At 48.5% G+C, this 17,500-nt stretch overlaps 1 protein-coding gene across 11 annotated transcripts in view; it reads right to left on the reverse strand.

The window, feature by feature from the left end:
- Positions 1–17,500, reverse strand: part of LOC126574684 (FH1/FH2 domain-containing protein 3) — an 82,880-nt gene that overhangs the window by 8,395 nt on the left and 56,985 nt on the right. For 9 of the 11 annotated variants that reach the window (XM_050235020.1, XM_050235015.1, XM_050235019.1 and 6 more), the window contains 4 exons: positions 2,821–3,229; positions 1,056–1,810; positions 193–873; positions 1–50 (listed from right to left, as the gene is read on the reverse strand). The exon at positions 1–50 is cut by the window's left edge and continues 546 nt beyond it. In XM_050235020.1, coding sequence (XP_050090977.1) covers positions 1–50; positions 193–873; positions 1,056–1,810; positions 2,821–3,229 — 1,895 coding nt within the window. The remainder of the gene's footprint in view (positions 51–192; positions 874–1,055; positions 1,811–2,820; positions 3,230–17,500) is intronic. The other 2 variants (XM_050235021.1, XM_050235022.1) reach the window with 1 other exon arrangement.

A 17,500-nucleotide genomic window follows, 5' to 3' on the forward strand; every position in this document is an offset into this window, starting at 1 on the left:
GTCCTTCTTGAGCTGCAGGATCAGCTTCTTGTCTTCGTTGTCCGATTCCACTGTTTGAATGGACGAGAAACGGAGACCAGCATAAGTATCAATCTCAAATGATCGCCTGCGAGTCTTAGCTTAAAGTTGTGGAAGCAACAGATGAATGAATTGTCGATCGTTCGGGTTAAATGCTCTCGGACATGCCCTTACCTTGAACCGTTGGAAGATCTTGAGTCTTAGAAAGGACCTCCACATGCGGACCACCGTTCGCTAGAGGACCGTTTGTGGTACCGTTCACCGCACCTGATCGATGACGGTGATGATGATAAGCCGTATCAGCGTGCGTATCCTTACCATTAACCACCAGCGAAGGTCTTCCGTAGGCCATCGCACCCATCGTCTGGGAGTTAATGTTTGGACTTTTGTTCTCGGTGTCCTGTTGCTCGAGTGCCAACAGGCCATTCCTTCCACTCGGACGTACATTCCCGTTGAGATCTACTTTGTAGCGATCGTGATGACCGTTGACCGTCGCCGACGTTGTTGTTCCGGTTCCCGTGCCATTCGAGACGCCACCATTGCTACCCACGTGCCGATTGGTGAGCAGCAAATTGCGACTATTCCGATACTCGACGCTACCGATGGTCGTCCCTTCTGGGCCGCTAGGGTGATTAGTGAGGTTAGGTTGCTTGTGCAACATCACAGCGGGGGTGCAGTTATGGATGCTGCCATTCGCACGGCGTGACTCTTCCTCGTGGATTGTTGGTGGTAGTAGAGATGCCCCTGCTGATGCCCCAGCTGCTGCTGCTGCTGATGCTGTGACTGCTCCTGGGGCCAACGCGCTGGACCTCGAACTGTACGCCAAACCGTTACTCCGCGATCCTCCACGATATCCTGACAATCACACAGGCACGCACGCACGCACGCACGCAATCGGACAACGGAAACAGCAAACGCAAACGGAACAGAAGCAAGCACACGAAAGAACACACGAAACAAACACAAAATGAGCGATTGAGAGCGGTTAGTGACAGTGAGCGATGAAAGGAATGAGCTTCCGTGAGCGTCATGCTTACCATTTTCCGTCGTCTCTTCACCGGGCACCATCGGAAGACCGTTCTGGAGCTGGCCCAGTTCCTGCTGTTCACGCATCAGCGTCTTTTGACGTTCGGCACGCTCCCGGCGTCGTCGGAGGCCCGGTGTCACGCCCGTAGTGTCACCACGAGATGGATCATGGTAGCCAGTGCCGGCTGGCAGATGATCGCCACTGTGGGCCGAGCTGGAGGAACTTGCGTCGTCATCGTGGCCGGTCGGTTGTTTCGGGAGTTGAAGGCCACCGTACAGCTGGACCGGAGCCACTGGTGGTGGTAGCGGAGGTGGTGGTGGAGGTGGCGGTCCACTGGGTGGTGCCGAGTACATGGGATACGCTGGCAGAGGGGGAGGGGGAGGAGGAGGAGGTGCTGTTGATGGAGGTGGTGGAGCCGTTCCGGTGCTGTGACGTCGAGACTTCCGCCGATCGGTCGTATCACTGCCGGTCGACCGGTAACGGAGCGTTTTCCGAACCGTGTTGTCTGGGATACGGATTCCATCCGATTCGCCGTCCTCGAAACGGAGCACACTCTCGTATAGCTGGAGCTGATCGAGCAGATCGAGATCGGTGCCGGGTCGGGACATGTAGCGCTGAATGATGCCCTCCATGCCCTGCTGCTCGAGGAAGTCACTCTCGTCGTAGAAACTGTCTTGATCGCTCAGTCCGGACAGAGTTTTGTTAATTAGTGATGTGGCGTAGATTAGTAGCTCCGTGTCGGCATTTTCGTAGTCCTTCAGCAGCCTAGAAAGCAGCGACGAGACAGGTTTTGTTTTGAAAAAATCTTCTATACTGTTTTCTATACATCATTTAAATCTATTATTTTTTAAAATTCAGTTCAACAGCGACCATAAATAAAATGAACAATAATTACTCAATACTTTTGAACTTTTTGAGAAACGTATCAGAACCAAGAGCAAAATTATACTCATTTACAAAATTAAACATTTTACATTTTATACTTTTAAAATTATACATTTTATACTCAGCAACATTATGCTTTAAAACAAAACCAAAATATTTTGAAGTGGAATGTTGCAATGGAAATCATCATGATAAGAGTTAAAGCAAATAAGGATTTAATTAGTTTTCTTTTTATTATTATTTTTTCTTTTTTCATCGTTTTTATCGTCCGAATCAAAAGACTTGCCCCTTAAGAATAAGTGACGAACTCGGTTTGATCATTGATCACTCCGGCACCATCATGTGATCACTTTTTCGCCTTCCCAATGCTGTCATCTATGCCAAAAGAATATTGATTTGCATATTTCAGATCAGATTTTCAGATTTGACGCGATGGGCACAGGAAAAAGCATATTTTTGCAAACACGCTTTTCTAAAAATGATGCCGTGTATTAACGAATCTTCCACAAAATAGATCCAAATACTCTTGAAAAGTTGTAGTTTAATATGACATTCATCTGAAAGAATACAGTAGAAGCGTTTCTTCACAAAAAATCGTCAAAACTGAGCCATTTTTTATCGCAAATTTATCTTAGCCACCCCTTAAATCATTTCGTTAAATGAAAGATTGAACAATCCTACCGTGCTGCATCGTGAGTTTGTCTAATGAAATCGCCTGAAAGCAACTCCAACGAAACGGCAATCAATCAAAGAAAATCAATTTCTCTTCGCTCCTTACCAAAGAGAGGCAAAGAGTTTTGAAATTAACATTTCGCAGGCGATAAAACGGGAAAAAGCTTGACCGAAAAGATAAACCCAGGGTGGGAGGAGAGGGAGGGAGATCGACTTACCGCATAATGTTGTTCCACGGGACGACGGCGCGCGCCGTATCGACGAAGCGGATGGCGCTAACGAGCAGATAGCAGTTGCCCTCGCAGTACTCGACGAAGACGAGCAGCAGCTTGAGGGCGGTCTTGACCACGAGCCGGTAGCGGGACGCAATCAGCGAGTACAACCACTGGATCGTGGGCGAATGCTTCATCACACCGTTCATCCCGTCGACGTACAGCATCACCTGCCCGAGGGCCCGCAGGATGTAGTTCTGGTAGTTTTGGTCCGCCTCGCTGCCAATCTGCACCAGACAGTTGAGCCCACCGTGCGCCACGAACCCGTGCACCAGGTCTTTGTCCTCCTGGAAGATTTGCTTCAGCGAGAACAGCACACGGCGCAGTTCGCGCCCCTCCGACGACAGCAGCTTCTCTGTGGGGACAAGAGAAAAAACAGAAAACGATCAGCATCAGCAGGAGCGAGGGAGAAGTACCCATTGCCCAATGTGTTCGGTACCGGTACTGCACAAACCCCTCGGTGGAACCAGTTGACCAGCCGCTGCCGCTGGTAAAGACATCAATCAATTCCGCAGGCGACAGCCAGAGCCGGCCGGGGAGTCACCGGACACCGGATGGCGCCAGCTTTTCGAGGGAAGAGAAAGGATTCCTCCGGGGGCACAGACACAGAGCGGCCGTCGACGCTCGTGTTTGCATTCCAAGTGGCGGTAAGTGCCTTTCATGCCCTAGTCACTGTTGCTGTTGTTGTTGTTTGAGGATGAGCTTCATGAAGCTCATCGTGCGGTCTGACTTGTCGCACGTTCGCACAAATGAAAAGAAACATCGAAAGCCGACCGCCAACCGATGAAAGGTGCGTGCGTCTGGCTCGTCTTCGGTGCTTCTTTGTCGTGTGCTGATGGTCTGATGGTGCACACATCTTCTGCTGCTGCGTCTTTGTGTTGCGGTGCCTCGGTGCGCCGGTTTACGCAACGTTCCGTTGGCTTCCACGGAAGGTGTCTCATGTGAGCGAGCCCCTCTCACTCTTCTCATTTCGTTGTTTGATTCATTATTGAATTATACACGGGTTGTTAGATAACCGGTAGGTAGATTGGACACTGTTATTGTTATCGAGCAGCACGCCGTACGGACGTCAGCACACTGGAGTTTTGAGGAACTTTCTTCTCTCCGAACCTCATTGCACTTCATGTGACGCAGTTGAGGTGAGCATCGTGGTAGTGTTAGGGATTGTGTTCAAGAAATCAGTCGAATGATTATGTTTCAAATGAAATAATTTCAAGCAATATCTATACTTTACATATAAATAAAAGCCCCTAGCTGATCTTTTCCATTTAGAAGAGCACACCATCGAGACAGATCAATTAAGAAATAAACAAAAAAATGTTGCCTTCCGATATTTTATATCTGAATCATGTTTGAGGACTAATTGTAGTTCTTCCCGTTAAATACTTTATATTTTGAACATGTTCAGTAAAACAATCCTTCAAACGTGTACATTATAACACCTCGCAATAGGACATTTGCATTTTGTTCACCCGAGAAAGCTAGGGAAGCAAAAATCACTTTAACAAAGACCATAAATGAGACATTTGCACACAGAACACAGACGATCCACACTTGCTAGCCTTTCTTTTTTTTAAACATATTTAAGGACGGACGAGCCGTATGTTTAAGCCTTTCATTTTAATTTTGACATTTTTAGGATTAAAATCAATAATTCGCTTGTTGAATAAATCCATTACTTTCAAAAACCATGTTCACAGTTACTTTTATTATTCATGCAAAGTAAGAGACAGAAGAACAATTTCCATAGAACCTGCCAATTATTCACATTTGTCAGCACAAGAACTGCCTTCTCCATTCCAAAACCGATGATTAAATACAATCTAAAGAGCATTTCGTCAAGAATAACGACAACAGATCTATCCCCAAACAAAGCTCCATGAAGCAGCATTTATTCCAGACCACCTACAACGGTAAGAGGCTTAGATCAATCCTCGTTCCCTAGCGATACGCCGCGCAGTACTCCCGGCAGACGAACGAAATCAATCTTAACAACTCTGTGACTTTTGAGTCTCTTTCCTCTTCCCCACCATTAATTTGGCTAATGAATGAGGAAAGAACGTTTCGGTTTCAGTTCGAGGTTCTAAACGAGCGCATTATTGCGCTTTAATGACATCAATATACGTCTAATTACTGGGAAAAACCCTTCCGAAATCCCGCCCTTCCCTCCATTTTCTTCGTGTTTCAAAGGCGTGCTCCCGAGGCTTTCCTCATCTGTCTGTCAGCTTTTGGGTGGGACCTCGCGTCCATTCCTTTTCCCCTCTCTCCGGGGGTGGCCGAAATCGAAATCACCCCTTAAACGGCGCTAAGCGACCGCTGGCATCCCCCCAAACCACCATAAAACCAAAGGGAATCCAAGGGAAACACACTCGTTAGACCTTGAACATGAACCTCGCCCCGGGTAAACACATCCGATACACCAATTTCATCCAACCACCACCACTGCCACTCACTGGCCAGCAAGTTCCATCAATCAAACACAAACTCACTTAATGGCCGAGCGTTAAATAGACCACCTATACGGCGTCCCGACGTTCAGTCGGGAAAAGGTCGAACCGTGAACTCGCCAGCCCAGGAAAGGGCAACGGTTAATGGGATGACCGTTGGGCGGTAAATCACACCAACTCCCAAGCCCAAAAGTGCATCATCGATCGTCAGACTCTCGAAGGAATCGAAAGTGCGAGTGGTGCGAGTGGGGCAGCTGATGAGCTAACAAGGTCGGAATGTTCCCATTTCCCTAGATTACCCTTTTCTAGGAGAGCAGATCATCTGGGAGAGTGCGAGATCCCACGGGACCCAGTTCTCGCCGTCCACCCAAGAAAACAATGCACCCTGGCCTGGCTGGCCGATCACCAGCACCCGAAAAACTTTTAGGGCATCTCGTTCTGCAAAAGTTTGGGAAACAGGGCTATTCCCGGATTCGGAATGTTCAGTTCTCGCTCCCTCCCCGGGGGGTGCGCTCTGCTTCAATACCGTTTATTGGTTTTTTTTTGTTTCTTTTCCTTCTTTCATTTTCGGCGTGTACTTGTGCCAGGAGTTTTACCAGCGTCCACGGATCTTCCCAGGGCCTCACGGATCGTCACATTCTGGTAAACCCCTTTTTAGTGCTCCCCTTTCTTCCGTTACCCGTTTTTTATGGCACTTTTGGTATTCGCACTCCCTCCTTCTGGCTTGAAGCCATACGATTCGCACACATAAAACCAACGGCAGCACTGGTGGTGGTGGTGTGTGATACAGAGGCGTAGCGAAAGTCACAACAGAACCCCAAACCTGTCATCGTCACCACCGACTATGAGAGAGGCGTGCACCATGTGGTGCCGCCAGCACGCCGAATGGTGGCCCCATGGCGTTGGGCGCTCCGTTTGGCACTTTAATTTTGGTCAGTACCCCCGGCAGGGAGGGCGGTTTGATGGTCGTGCCTGCAGGTGCCAGCCAGAGGAGAACATGGCACATCGTAAATGCGTTACCAGAAGTAACGCAAAACCGTCCGCATACGTCACATGTTCGGGCCATATTTTACCGAGTATTGCCACCACTCGCTCGTGTAGAAGCCATGCAAGGGATAAGAGGAATGTTTTAATTGATCCAGAGTATTACAAAGGAAGAAGTCTCTAGAAGCAACTGTGGCAGAAAATGTCTTCGAAACTTGTCATTCGAATTCGCGACACCAGCGCATGATGTGATGGGAAAAGATGCATCGCCATCTTCTTCCACCATTACTGAGCCCAGCCGCCAGATCATAAGATTCGACCGAACGAGACAACGGCCCCTCATCTCATAAATAAACAACGGCATCCCGGTGTCCGGTGACACACATTTCTTGTCCGCCGGGGTGGGGGCTAGGGCATTGCGTGCAGCTTGCAGCCGCTATCGCGACTGAGGGGAAGAAAATCGTGACGCGGACACTAACCTTGACCGTTAGCCGTCAAGCCTCTCGTATTGAGGTGCTCTTGAAGTATTGTTGCACGTTATAAACCATTTTTAATCAACCAAGTGCTCTAGACTAGCAGAGCATGGCTTAGATGAAGCTTAAATTAAGAAGAACTGTGAAAACTTCATTTGTTTTCAGATTGTTTTCCTGTGTTTCACTTTACTGATTGAACTGTTGTGCGAAAACGACTTCAAGAAGCGCTGCAACACGGGATTGAACTCACTCCGCCGCAGCTTTAATTCCATCGAACTTCGAGCTTCCACATCCGTGAAAGGCCCTGGTCCCGGGGATTCCTGCTGCTCCATCTGGTCTGTTGTGGTGGCCAGTGACACACCTCGAGGGGTTGGCATGTTGCGCAAAATCGACCAGGCGTGTACGGAGTATCAGCATCAACTCACCATCACCAGTTTCTCTCTCTCGCTCCCTGTTACTCTCTCTGGCATCCGATTTACTCCCCCCACAGCCCCTCCTCAATCCTCGAGGCAGCTTCTTATGAGTAATGGCAATCGATCGGCCTCTCTCGGGCTGGGATGCCTTAACGCCGACGATTGCAGATCGAAAATGAGAATTCCTTCCGGCGTTACCGGGCGTGAAGAGCAAGCACCGGCCCCCGGACCCAGAGTGTTACTGGATGGCGATAATCGATTTTTATGCGAACCAACGATCCACCGTCCGTGCGACCATGTACCGTCCTCGCAACTCCTCTCTCTCTCTCCGTTGGTTATGATTAGCTCTGCCTGCGGCGAGCTGTCGCGCCGTGCCGCCGTGATCGATCGATGGCTATCTTGGGAGACAAGCGGCCAGGAAGGGCATTGGATGCCGGCAGCAGCAGCACCGAGTCGTACGTCACAAGAATATCGGATCGGATTCTAGCCAGATTTTGCCACGAGAGCTGCTGCTCGGTACCGTTGGCCTTTGTTGGCCCGAAATGCCGTGACACCGTGGATCGGTATCGGGAATCGCGTGGAGGAAAAAAGGCGAAATGTGAAAATGGCGTCAGAGTCAGAACGGGGAGACAGTGAGAAGGAACGAAAAGACAATGATTTATGCGGTTCGCGCTTGACGATCTTTCTGCATTCTCTACGTCTATCATCAACACAACACCACACCCCCGGGGGCCTCATGATGTGACATCGTTGCTTGTGTGCTTGTGTGCGCACCACGAGTGGCGTTGTCTTCAATTACAAGAATGTGCGCCAAAGAATGCGTCCGCGTGTACGAGTCAGTCCAAACCAGAGGGAGCGGAGGGCTTTGCGAATACACGTTTTCATCATAAATAAGCGGCCAAACATAAACATGCTCGGAATATTGAGCACCAGCCGAGGCGAGGCAAGGGATCCCTACCACCACGGTTCTCTTTCTTCGACACGTTCGGACAACATGTGTGATGTGTGCGTTGTAAAAACCGAAACACCAAAGCGAAAGCTTAGCCCTCGTGTGGAAGGAGCTTTGGAAGGATACCGGTACCGCGGTGGAAGATTCTCGACCTCAGGTTCGGGGCTCGCGCACAACGGATTGGCCGCCGGGGGGAATTATGTAAATCATCACAAATTGTAAACGAATTTTCGTCCGGTGGCTGTTCGTCGTCGGTGCATCGTAAACATGCCAAGCGCACCGTGTGTTCCAAGCCTCCCCTTTTATGTGTTTGTGCGCTATGCGACGCGCTTCTGGGCGATGGATGTGGAGCATAATCCCTTTTCGTTTTTCGTCTGCGCGAGTGTGTCATGTGGTGGCAGATGTCTTCAATTTGTGCGGAAGTCGAGAAGGTCCAAAAAGGGAGACCTTTTTTATGCAAGGGTAGCTGTTTATTTGAAAATGGCTTCCAGGGGCCATGTGCCAATCGAGAATGGCTTGCTGGAGGTCCTCTCTATATATTCATGTTTGTGTCATGTTGCAAGTTAGGTTAGTAGGTAAATATTCTGTCTAATGCTAATGTGAACAATACTGTAATTTCAAAACATTATTGAGTAGCGGAATATCAAGCAAATTTGATAAATTTCTTCCTATCATCTACTGTTTTAACTCAACTGCACTTCATGACAATTTATTGGTGCAATCGAAAAGAAGTAAGCTTTTTTATTGCAGACCATTGGATTGCAATTTCATCGGCATTAAATTATGCAAATTAAATGGATTTAATCGTATTGGCTTAGGTGTAGGAAGGATACAAAATACTACAGATATTTTAGATGTAAAATGAAATTGTATAATTTTTCAACAACATTATATACTTTTTAAACATAAAACAATTTACATTTACATTTACAATTTACATTCTTAAGCCTATTCATCAGATTGGAAAGCATAAATTATTCGTTTAAGATAATAATCAGCGCACTTGAACCTAAAATCAATCAAAGCACGAACTAGAGCTGGTTCTGCTCTTTCAAAAAAAAAGTGTAACAACACTTTCACTTCACACAAACCTTTCATAATTCAACCGGCCATTGAAATCACACCCACTCGCCATCGCCGTATATCGATATCGTGACTCCAACCAACGGTAATAGAGCATCTCCTCGTTGGCACCTAGGGGCATCAATTCAATCACCGTCCTGCCTAGCCGGGCAGCCCGGTCTGCTCTAAAAAGTGGCGTTGGATCGATCTCGATTCTCCATCTAGCACCGTGCCAAACCGGGCGTGGAACTAAGGAAGGAAGGAAGGAAGGACCTCTTAAAAGCCTTTCACAACCGAGAGCGCTTTCGGCCAACATTCGGCCAAAGGTAAGAGAATCATCATCATCCGTGGGTAATCCCTCACTCTAATTTGGGTGATAAAACCTGCCCTCCCCTCCTGCGCTACGAAGGCAGGCACGTGGTCACACCGCAAGTCCGCAGTTCTCAGAAATGCTCCACCGTTTCCGTCGGCGCCACCAGACGCCTCGAAATGAAAAGTGAAACGCCTTTCACGCCTTCTCGCGTCGCAGCGTCTGGGCGCCAGCCAAGCCAGGCTTATCTGTGGCGCAGACCTTGATGCCAAAACTCATCCTCTCCCCTTCCCCATTCTCTCCTCTTCCACCAACTGGCCGCGACCTTTCGGACGATTTTGGTTTATTATTGTAGCGACGGATAGTGGTCGCTGGCCGAGGATCGTGGCACGGATTTGGGTCAGAAGCATTTAGATGATTGTCATAGTTCATCCTCGGGCTTTCTCTTCTTCTTCTGCTTCTTTTTCTTCTTCTTCTTCGTCGTGATGCCGAAAATCTAAATCGGCCTCTTCCGGCCACTCCACAAACCAGGCAGCAACAGCAACTGCCCGTTGACATTCAATTTAACGGGCCCTAATCTCCAAAATACTATCGTTCACGACGCCAATGCTTGCCATTCAAGAACACCACAGCGATGATCGCGCAAACGTTGCCCCGTGCGCGGAAAAGAACAGGAAACGGCATTGTTTGTGGCCACGTTTGATCGAGACGCGAGCAGCAGCAGAATGGAGAATGGAACGGTGTTATGGTAGACGATTGCGCCGCTAATTCACGGCGGCGACTGTCAAGGCTAATGATGCAAAAGCTCGCTCGCTCGTTCACTCGTTCGGGGTTAGCGTATCGGCATCTCATCTGGAGCCACCCCACTTCAACCCCTTCACAGGACGCGTGAATCCGTGAATCCGCCGTGAAAGTGAAAAGCTCACGTCGCTAGCGGAGCCATCATGGGCCGATGCTTCGGATGAATGGAAGGCACTGGACGAGCCGCTCGTCTCGTCTCGTCTCGTCTCGGCAAAACCAATTTGCCAAACGGTACCGTGCCGTTCCGTGCCGTGCGGTGTGGCCGCGAAGATTTGATTTGTATGCCCGGATGAGGTTGCAAAAATTTGCTCCAAGCCTCCACTTCGAAGTCATTCCCCAGTCATTGCCTTTCTCCTATCGCGGCCGTGCGCCTTGCTGACCGATTTGATCAATCTGTATCAAGCGAGGGGGAAAAAAGCGAGCAATTTTTTTGTTTTCTTTTTTCTCTATTTATCGCCTTATCATCTCCATCGCATCGTCCTGTGCCTTTTGGCTCGGCTTCAGTTTGGTGGAAAAGATTCAGTCGATCGCCAATCGACCTGAATTTGGTCCTTCACAACCGTGCCCCCGTAACTACTGACGGAATCAATTATGGAGCGAAAGGGGGTCAGCTAAGAGTCGCGTGTAAGCAGCAGCAATGGGGTGCGAGTGCCCGGGCGCTCGCAGATCAATCTGTAGCAGCATAAGAAGTAGCAGCTCCCTCCCCAAAACAAGATCCTCTCGGGGGCAGCTAGCACTTTCTCCCGCGAAAAAAAAAGGTAAATCAAAAGCTGAAGAAACGAATTAAAGTTAAGAACCATGAAACATGATGACAATTTGTTTGCTTCGCACGTTAAGCACCCCTGCTCGTCCACAACGATCCAGTGTCCAGATACCCCTCACTAACGGGAAGACGACAGGCAGCGTCGTGGTCGCTATCATCGTAAAAAAAGGCTGACCATTAATACGAAACCATTCACCACCAATGGGCGACCGCTCCGGCCCTAAGGATGCAATTTATCACCATAACCATAATCATTTTCATGGTTTCATGGTGGACCGGCCAGGGTGGAAAGGGGCTTTAGGAGAGAGAGAGAAGGGGGGAAGCTCATGATTTGCTCTGGATGGAAGTGCTAATGTTACGAATTAGCTGGTGTGCAACCATTTATGCTGCTTTTTTTCTGGACCGTCCTGGGCCACCCAACTAATGAGAACGAGCTGCCTGACTGGCTTGCTGGCTTGCTATAATCAAATCATTGTTTGCTCCGGGACGAAAGAAAGGAAATCTGGAAGCTGGAGAAAATTGCTGAGAATTGCTGACATCTCCATCGCAGGAGAAGGGCTGAAGAGCGTCGCGGAAACAAATCGAGAAGAAATCGATCGTTTAACGCATCGCACGTTAGAACAATGGAGCGAGGCGAGCGAAATATGGCAGAACAATCGATCGATCGGTCTTTGGGGGTGGAGAAATGCTTCAAAATAACCTTTACCATCGTTAACTGAGGTCAAATGTGAATTTTATTCGCTTTTATGGAGAGGATTGCTCGTTCGTTCGTTCGTTCGTTTGGTTTGGATTGTTATCTTAAAATAACGACCCGGTACGCCCACCCGGCCGAGTGCGTTCCGATGTGGCTGATAAGGAAAAATCGATTTTAAATATGGTCTTTGGTGGTGCCGTACGACCCCTTTATCGATGCGATAGCAGAGGGTAAACGATGGAAATGATAAACTCGCGGGATGATTGCGGGAGTACATTGTTCTTGGCCGTGACTTATGAGACGTTTGTTTCCAATTTGGACTGCGAACACGAAGGGGAGGACCTTTAAATCATGTAGAAAATAGCTATGATCATGAGAATTATGGCTGCGTTACTCACATGTGATATGTGATATCGTAATGCTCAATAACTCTCTGAGAAGCATTTGCAAACTTTGAATGAATTTCTTCGATTGCTTATGGTAAATAACATAATCTTAATAATTTAATTTAAAAAAAAGTAGATTATTTACTGAAATAAACAAGACAACAAGAAGTGGTTTAATAAAAAAATTACCTTTAGTATAACTACACAACACAATCCTTTTGTAACAAACGAAGAAAAAAACAACAGAAAGACCCATTAATCAAACATTTCTTCTTTTTACAATCCATACCTACCATTTCCACGAATTTCCCACTCCAAACCATGAGTCCGTCACCCTTCTAGAAGAGAGAAACAACTTTCATCTCCTTCCACTTCCAACATGCACATGTATCCAGCAAAACGGCAACCTATTTGAGCGAAAGCGCCCGGGTGCCATCGTCACAAATGTTTGCTGCTGCTGTCACCAATGCATTTTGCCTTCCTGCTTTTTTTCGCCAGCAATGATGGCCTGTTGACACATTCAGCTGCACCAACAACGACGACCGGGGAGGACGACAAAAAAAAAACCGGCCCTAGCAAACATGCTCACCCACTCGTCCGACCACCGGCGGTGGCGACGGCGGTACATTACGATGCCTCATTGGCGCACCACCGTAAGACCCATTCGCCGGCTCGCTGACGGCGTCCGGTCCAGTGACACGAAGCGACCTTGATGGTGTTCAACAAAAATGCAGCAAAAATGTAGCAATTAATAAAGGCTTCCCCCGTTAGGCTTTTCTCTCGCTCTTTCTGCCGCTCTTTGTTGGTTTTGTGGCAAGATCTCGCGTCTCAATCGCCATTGGCTGCACGTTGTCACGGGACTAGCGCAACCAATCAACGGAAACACTGATCTTGTTATCCATAAATGAGGCATACTTTCCTCCCATCTTTTACACCCCACCACCTTTCTTTCTCTCCCACTCTTCCTTTCTCTGTTTCTTTCGCTGTTAAAACGGAACTGGTCTAAAGAAGTTCAAGTTCAAGTCTATGTGTGTGCGCGTGAGGAGGACGCTTTTTCTCGCGTCCGTTTCGCATTCAATTTTCCTTCATTCCATCGGTTTTTCTTCCTCCAGAGACGCCCAGGGCCACACTGGGATTGTCAGCACACCGAGTGTCTCTGAAGCTCACGACGTGGCTGCTACTTCTTCATCCACAGCCACAGCCACTGTCAACCGAAATGGTCAACGAGCTCATCACGCTGCGACTCGCGTGGTTGGTTGCGAGGAGGGAAAGAACAGGGTTGGCCAGTCGCTCGTCAAACCCGGGGGAAGTGACCGAAAAGGGTTTTGTGCCGGCCGGTCCGTACAGTGAGGAGCATAAATGTGTGATCGATGGTACATAAACGTCACCGGGCGACGATGAGGATGTTAATCTCTCTTCTCTTCTCTTGCAGCAAATGAATCCACTAACCCATTTCCATTTCCAGATGACACGACACGCGAATGATGATGACGATGATAAAATGGTAATTACCAGCTGGATGAAAAAAAAACGGTCTCTCGATCTTATTGCAATACCAAAGGCCCATTTTCCATTGGCACACCATCGACTGCTGTGCGCGGCATACTTCTCGCCACGATGCACGCTGTACGCTGCTCTCTGCTGACTGACGTTTGGTTTTGTCATAAACCATAAAAGCCTTCCGGCCGGACCAGCCATCCAATCCACGGCCAAGATGCAAGATGCACCGGCAACACGCCGAGAAGTCGTGGAGAAAAAAGCGACACAAGAAAAAAACAGAACGAGCGAGCGGAAAAGAAGGAAAGGACGCACCGAGCGTCACGCGAGCTGCCATCAAGTGATAAAATGGAAAACTCAAACTCAGATCAACGGAGAAGCCAAACCGATTGGCGACTTGGCCAATGGTTGTCGTGAGCGGTGCAATCGCTGCCCGACATCGACACACTTTGGCCAGCAGGATGGCCAGTGAGCCACTAGACCATCGAGAGTGGCTTTCGATTGACAGCAAAAGTTGGCCACCGGAGGCGATTCAGGGAGGCGAGTTGGAAATCGCGGGCGATCGAACGAGAACGAACGAGGGTTTCATGGTTTGAACAAAAAAAAAAAAGATTGAAAGCGGAGGAGGTGAGTGAGGATTTAAAAACTCAAATTAACCGCCAAACACTGCGCGGTGGAGATGTTTTTGAGTGACTAGCGCTGGAGCCTTGGCCGGAAAGGTAATGATCGCAGTAGCAGCAGCAGCAGCAGCAAATCGATCTCACTCCACGATCATGTGAGGCATCGATTCGGTACGGTTGCGACATGCTGCTTCACGCAAATTGATCGGTCTGGTCGGCCAATAATTGTTTTGCTTGTGGACTCCTCCACAGTGCTAAGTGCAGACATCGTCGTTGGCGCTAAGAGAGGTCTTTACTACCGTCACTGACCTTGCCCAATCCGCCCTTTACGCGCGGTTCAATCAGCCTTCTCAGTGCATACGCCGCCCAGTTCGAGGTCTCGAAATGCTCGCCAGTCCGAGTACTGTCTCATCGTTTGTGTGTTTCGTTGTCGAGTGGCACAACACGACGCCTGAGTCAATATTTGGGCCATTTTAATGCGTTTACGCTCCTCTTTATCTTCTTCTTTTTACCTCGTCTCGCAGGTTTCAACCACCTCCCCACCCTAAAAAGTTCAATCTCAACGATGCTGGGCTCTCTGACTTGCCGGTTTGCCGACAGACAATAGACGCAGGGGCACACGATTGTGATTTGCGTTGCTGCGAGTGTGCTTGTGCTGCGTGATTAATTTTGGACACGTGTAATGGCTCCATTCCGTTGGAATGTAGCATTTCAATGGAATGCTAAGGATCGCGGCCACGGCAAGGAGAGAGGCTCGAAAGCAATTTGGCAGGCGCACAGTGCAATGTCAACATTCGGTTCGCGAACGCGTAATGGGACATCCTTTCGAACTTGTCCAGGCACAGCAATTTTGCGGAATTGGATGGAGTTTCTCGTTTTGAAGTCTGTTAGAGTGTCGCCCAAGTCATGGTTCAAGGAGAGGCCGTAAATTGGTCTCCAAAAACGATAAAATTAATAGAATGGTTGGTGGAAAAGAAGCTTATTGTAGGTTCATAAAGATACACGTTGTTAACCAAACGGCCATTAGTTGGTAAATAAATGATCATATGATTTAGAATTCATTTTGATTCATTTGATTTACTTATCATTTAAATTTTGGTATTATTTCTGTCATGCTGTTATTGCACTTCCTTTCTAAATTTGTTATACCACCATCATTGGTCTTGCATTATTTATGCCATCTGATTAATGTAAACTTTAATGTTGGATTGTAATCGTATTAAATCACATTCAATTAAATTCAAACAATATCTGATGTTTAAAAACTCAGTTATGTTGCTACAACTAATGTTTACTGCAACTGATTTGTGGAAGCAAGAATAATAGAATAAGCAAGAAAAACATAACAGAGCTTTAATTCAAGAAAAACCCAGCTTAAAAAAACAGAGAAGATTCCCCGAAAAGCGCAAAAGGCGCATGCTATGAATAAACAATGAAGAGGATAGCAAAAATCACATTCTTTCAGCGTCGCAAAACATGCCATTCATATACGTTCTTGAAGTGCACTCCTTCTCTTTCCAAGTCAAAAGTTAATACACTAGCCCGGTTTGCACGTTCACGGTTCCCTTACGAAATCTGCAAACATCTCACGGCACATACCTACGCGAGCACAAAAACACACCGTCACACGCGAAACACGTATAATAATTGCTACTGTTTCGCTAATAGATAATCATGTTTTTGGGCTGTCGGTGGTTCTACAGTAGTTCGCGCGAAATTTCTTGTGTTCAGTTCGGGCGTGCTCAGCATATCATAATTCAAGCGCCACCACCAGTGAACCAGCCAGCGAGAAGATGTTACGTCCTCCCGCTGACAAAGTATTTTCTTTTTTTATTATCTCCATCGATTAATGCAAGCACGTATGCCAGTATGGAGTCCACCCTTTCCGCTTGGTTGCAAATCCAGCACGTCCGCAAACGACGGTAGAGTGAAAGGGAACAAACCCATGCGCCCGATGGTCCCAAAGGGAGAACCATTTGGCAGCTAATAAAGCGATCCCCGCGAGGCAACTCTCTTTGATCGGTGACATCGATGGTCAGAAGCCCACGATTGCATGATTTGCCATTTTCAGTTTATGGAGCAACGGCGGCGGCTTCTCCCCCTCCTTCGAAAAACCAAAGCTCTGCTGCTGCGCTCTGTGTAGCGGTCATTCGGTTAGTTTTATGTCGGTGTTTATTGGTGCAACCATTGGGCTCGTTCGGGGTGACCATCACCATGATCTCTGGGCGCACACTATTGATCAGCAGGCCACCGGGAGCAGCCCGATACACGGTAGTTGCCTTCTTCCAGCACCCAAGAAGAAGCCCAATCCGGTAAAGGAATTTCCCGTTACACCGGGCACACCGTCGACAGCGACGACGTTCCGTCACGTTCCACCATCACTACCAATGTGTGCTGCAGCCATACCGGCAACTATCGTTCGCCGTGGGGCAGGGATTTTGTGAATTCTGCTTGATCATTGTGCTGCCGGTTGGTCGGTGGGCCCTCAAACCTTCCCGGTCCCGAAAATCAGAAGGTCCTCGGTGTGGTGGTGGCCGCTCAACTAGCTAATAAAGTACCGTTTAGTGGCAGCAACGAGCGAACCAACGACGACGACGGTCATTCGACGGTTGCCTGCGCTTCAAATGGACAGAACGGAGCAACCGAAGGTAAGGATCGACTGAAAATTCTCAAATTATCCTCCCTTTTAGGTTCGCCCCTTCCCGGGGGGAGTGTGGCCCGGGATTCCGGGGCCGTCCGTTCCGTGGTCCAATGACCGAGAGGTCCAAGATAGGGCTAACGGGCCATTATTATCGATTTCGCCACTGGAATACGGAATGAAGCTAATCGGTGATTTCGGCTGTTTGCAGGATGCCAGATGCCCGATCTCGCTGGTCTGCAAACAGGCCCAGCATAAGCTGCAGCATCAGGAATACGCTCTCGTTGCCTCGTTGCTCCCAAAAAGCTCGCTGAGAGGAGGACACTGGGGAGCAGCAGTAGTTGCGACGGCAGTGCAGTGGCAGGTGACGATGAAGCGACCTTTTTGGAGCCGTTTGTTTGCCAAGACCGACGCACAATAGCCGTGGCGGTGGCGGTGGGACACGATGGGACAACATAACACCACCACCGCCGCCTGATGGAGGTTGCCGGTATGCGTTTCGGTAAACACATTCCCTGCGTGCGAGATGTAGGAGAGGAGGGTGCTTCTCTCTAATGCTAAGCGTCTCGCATCGTCTCACAGCTGACAT

Source organism: Anopheles aquasalis, chromosome 3, assembly GCF_943734665.1.
Source record: "Anopheles aquasalis chromosome 3, idAnoAquaMG_Q_19, whole genome shotgun sequence".
Taxonomy (NCBI): Eukaryota; Metazoa; Arthropoda; class Insecta; order Diptera; family Culicidae; genus Anopheles; species Anopheles aquasalis.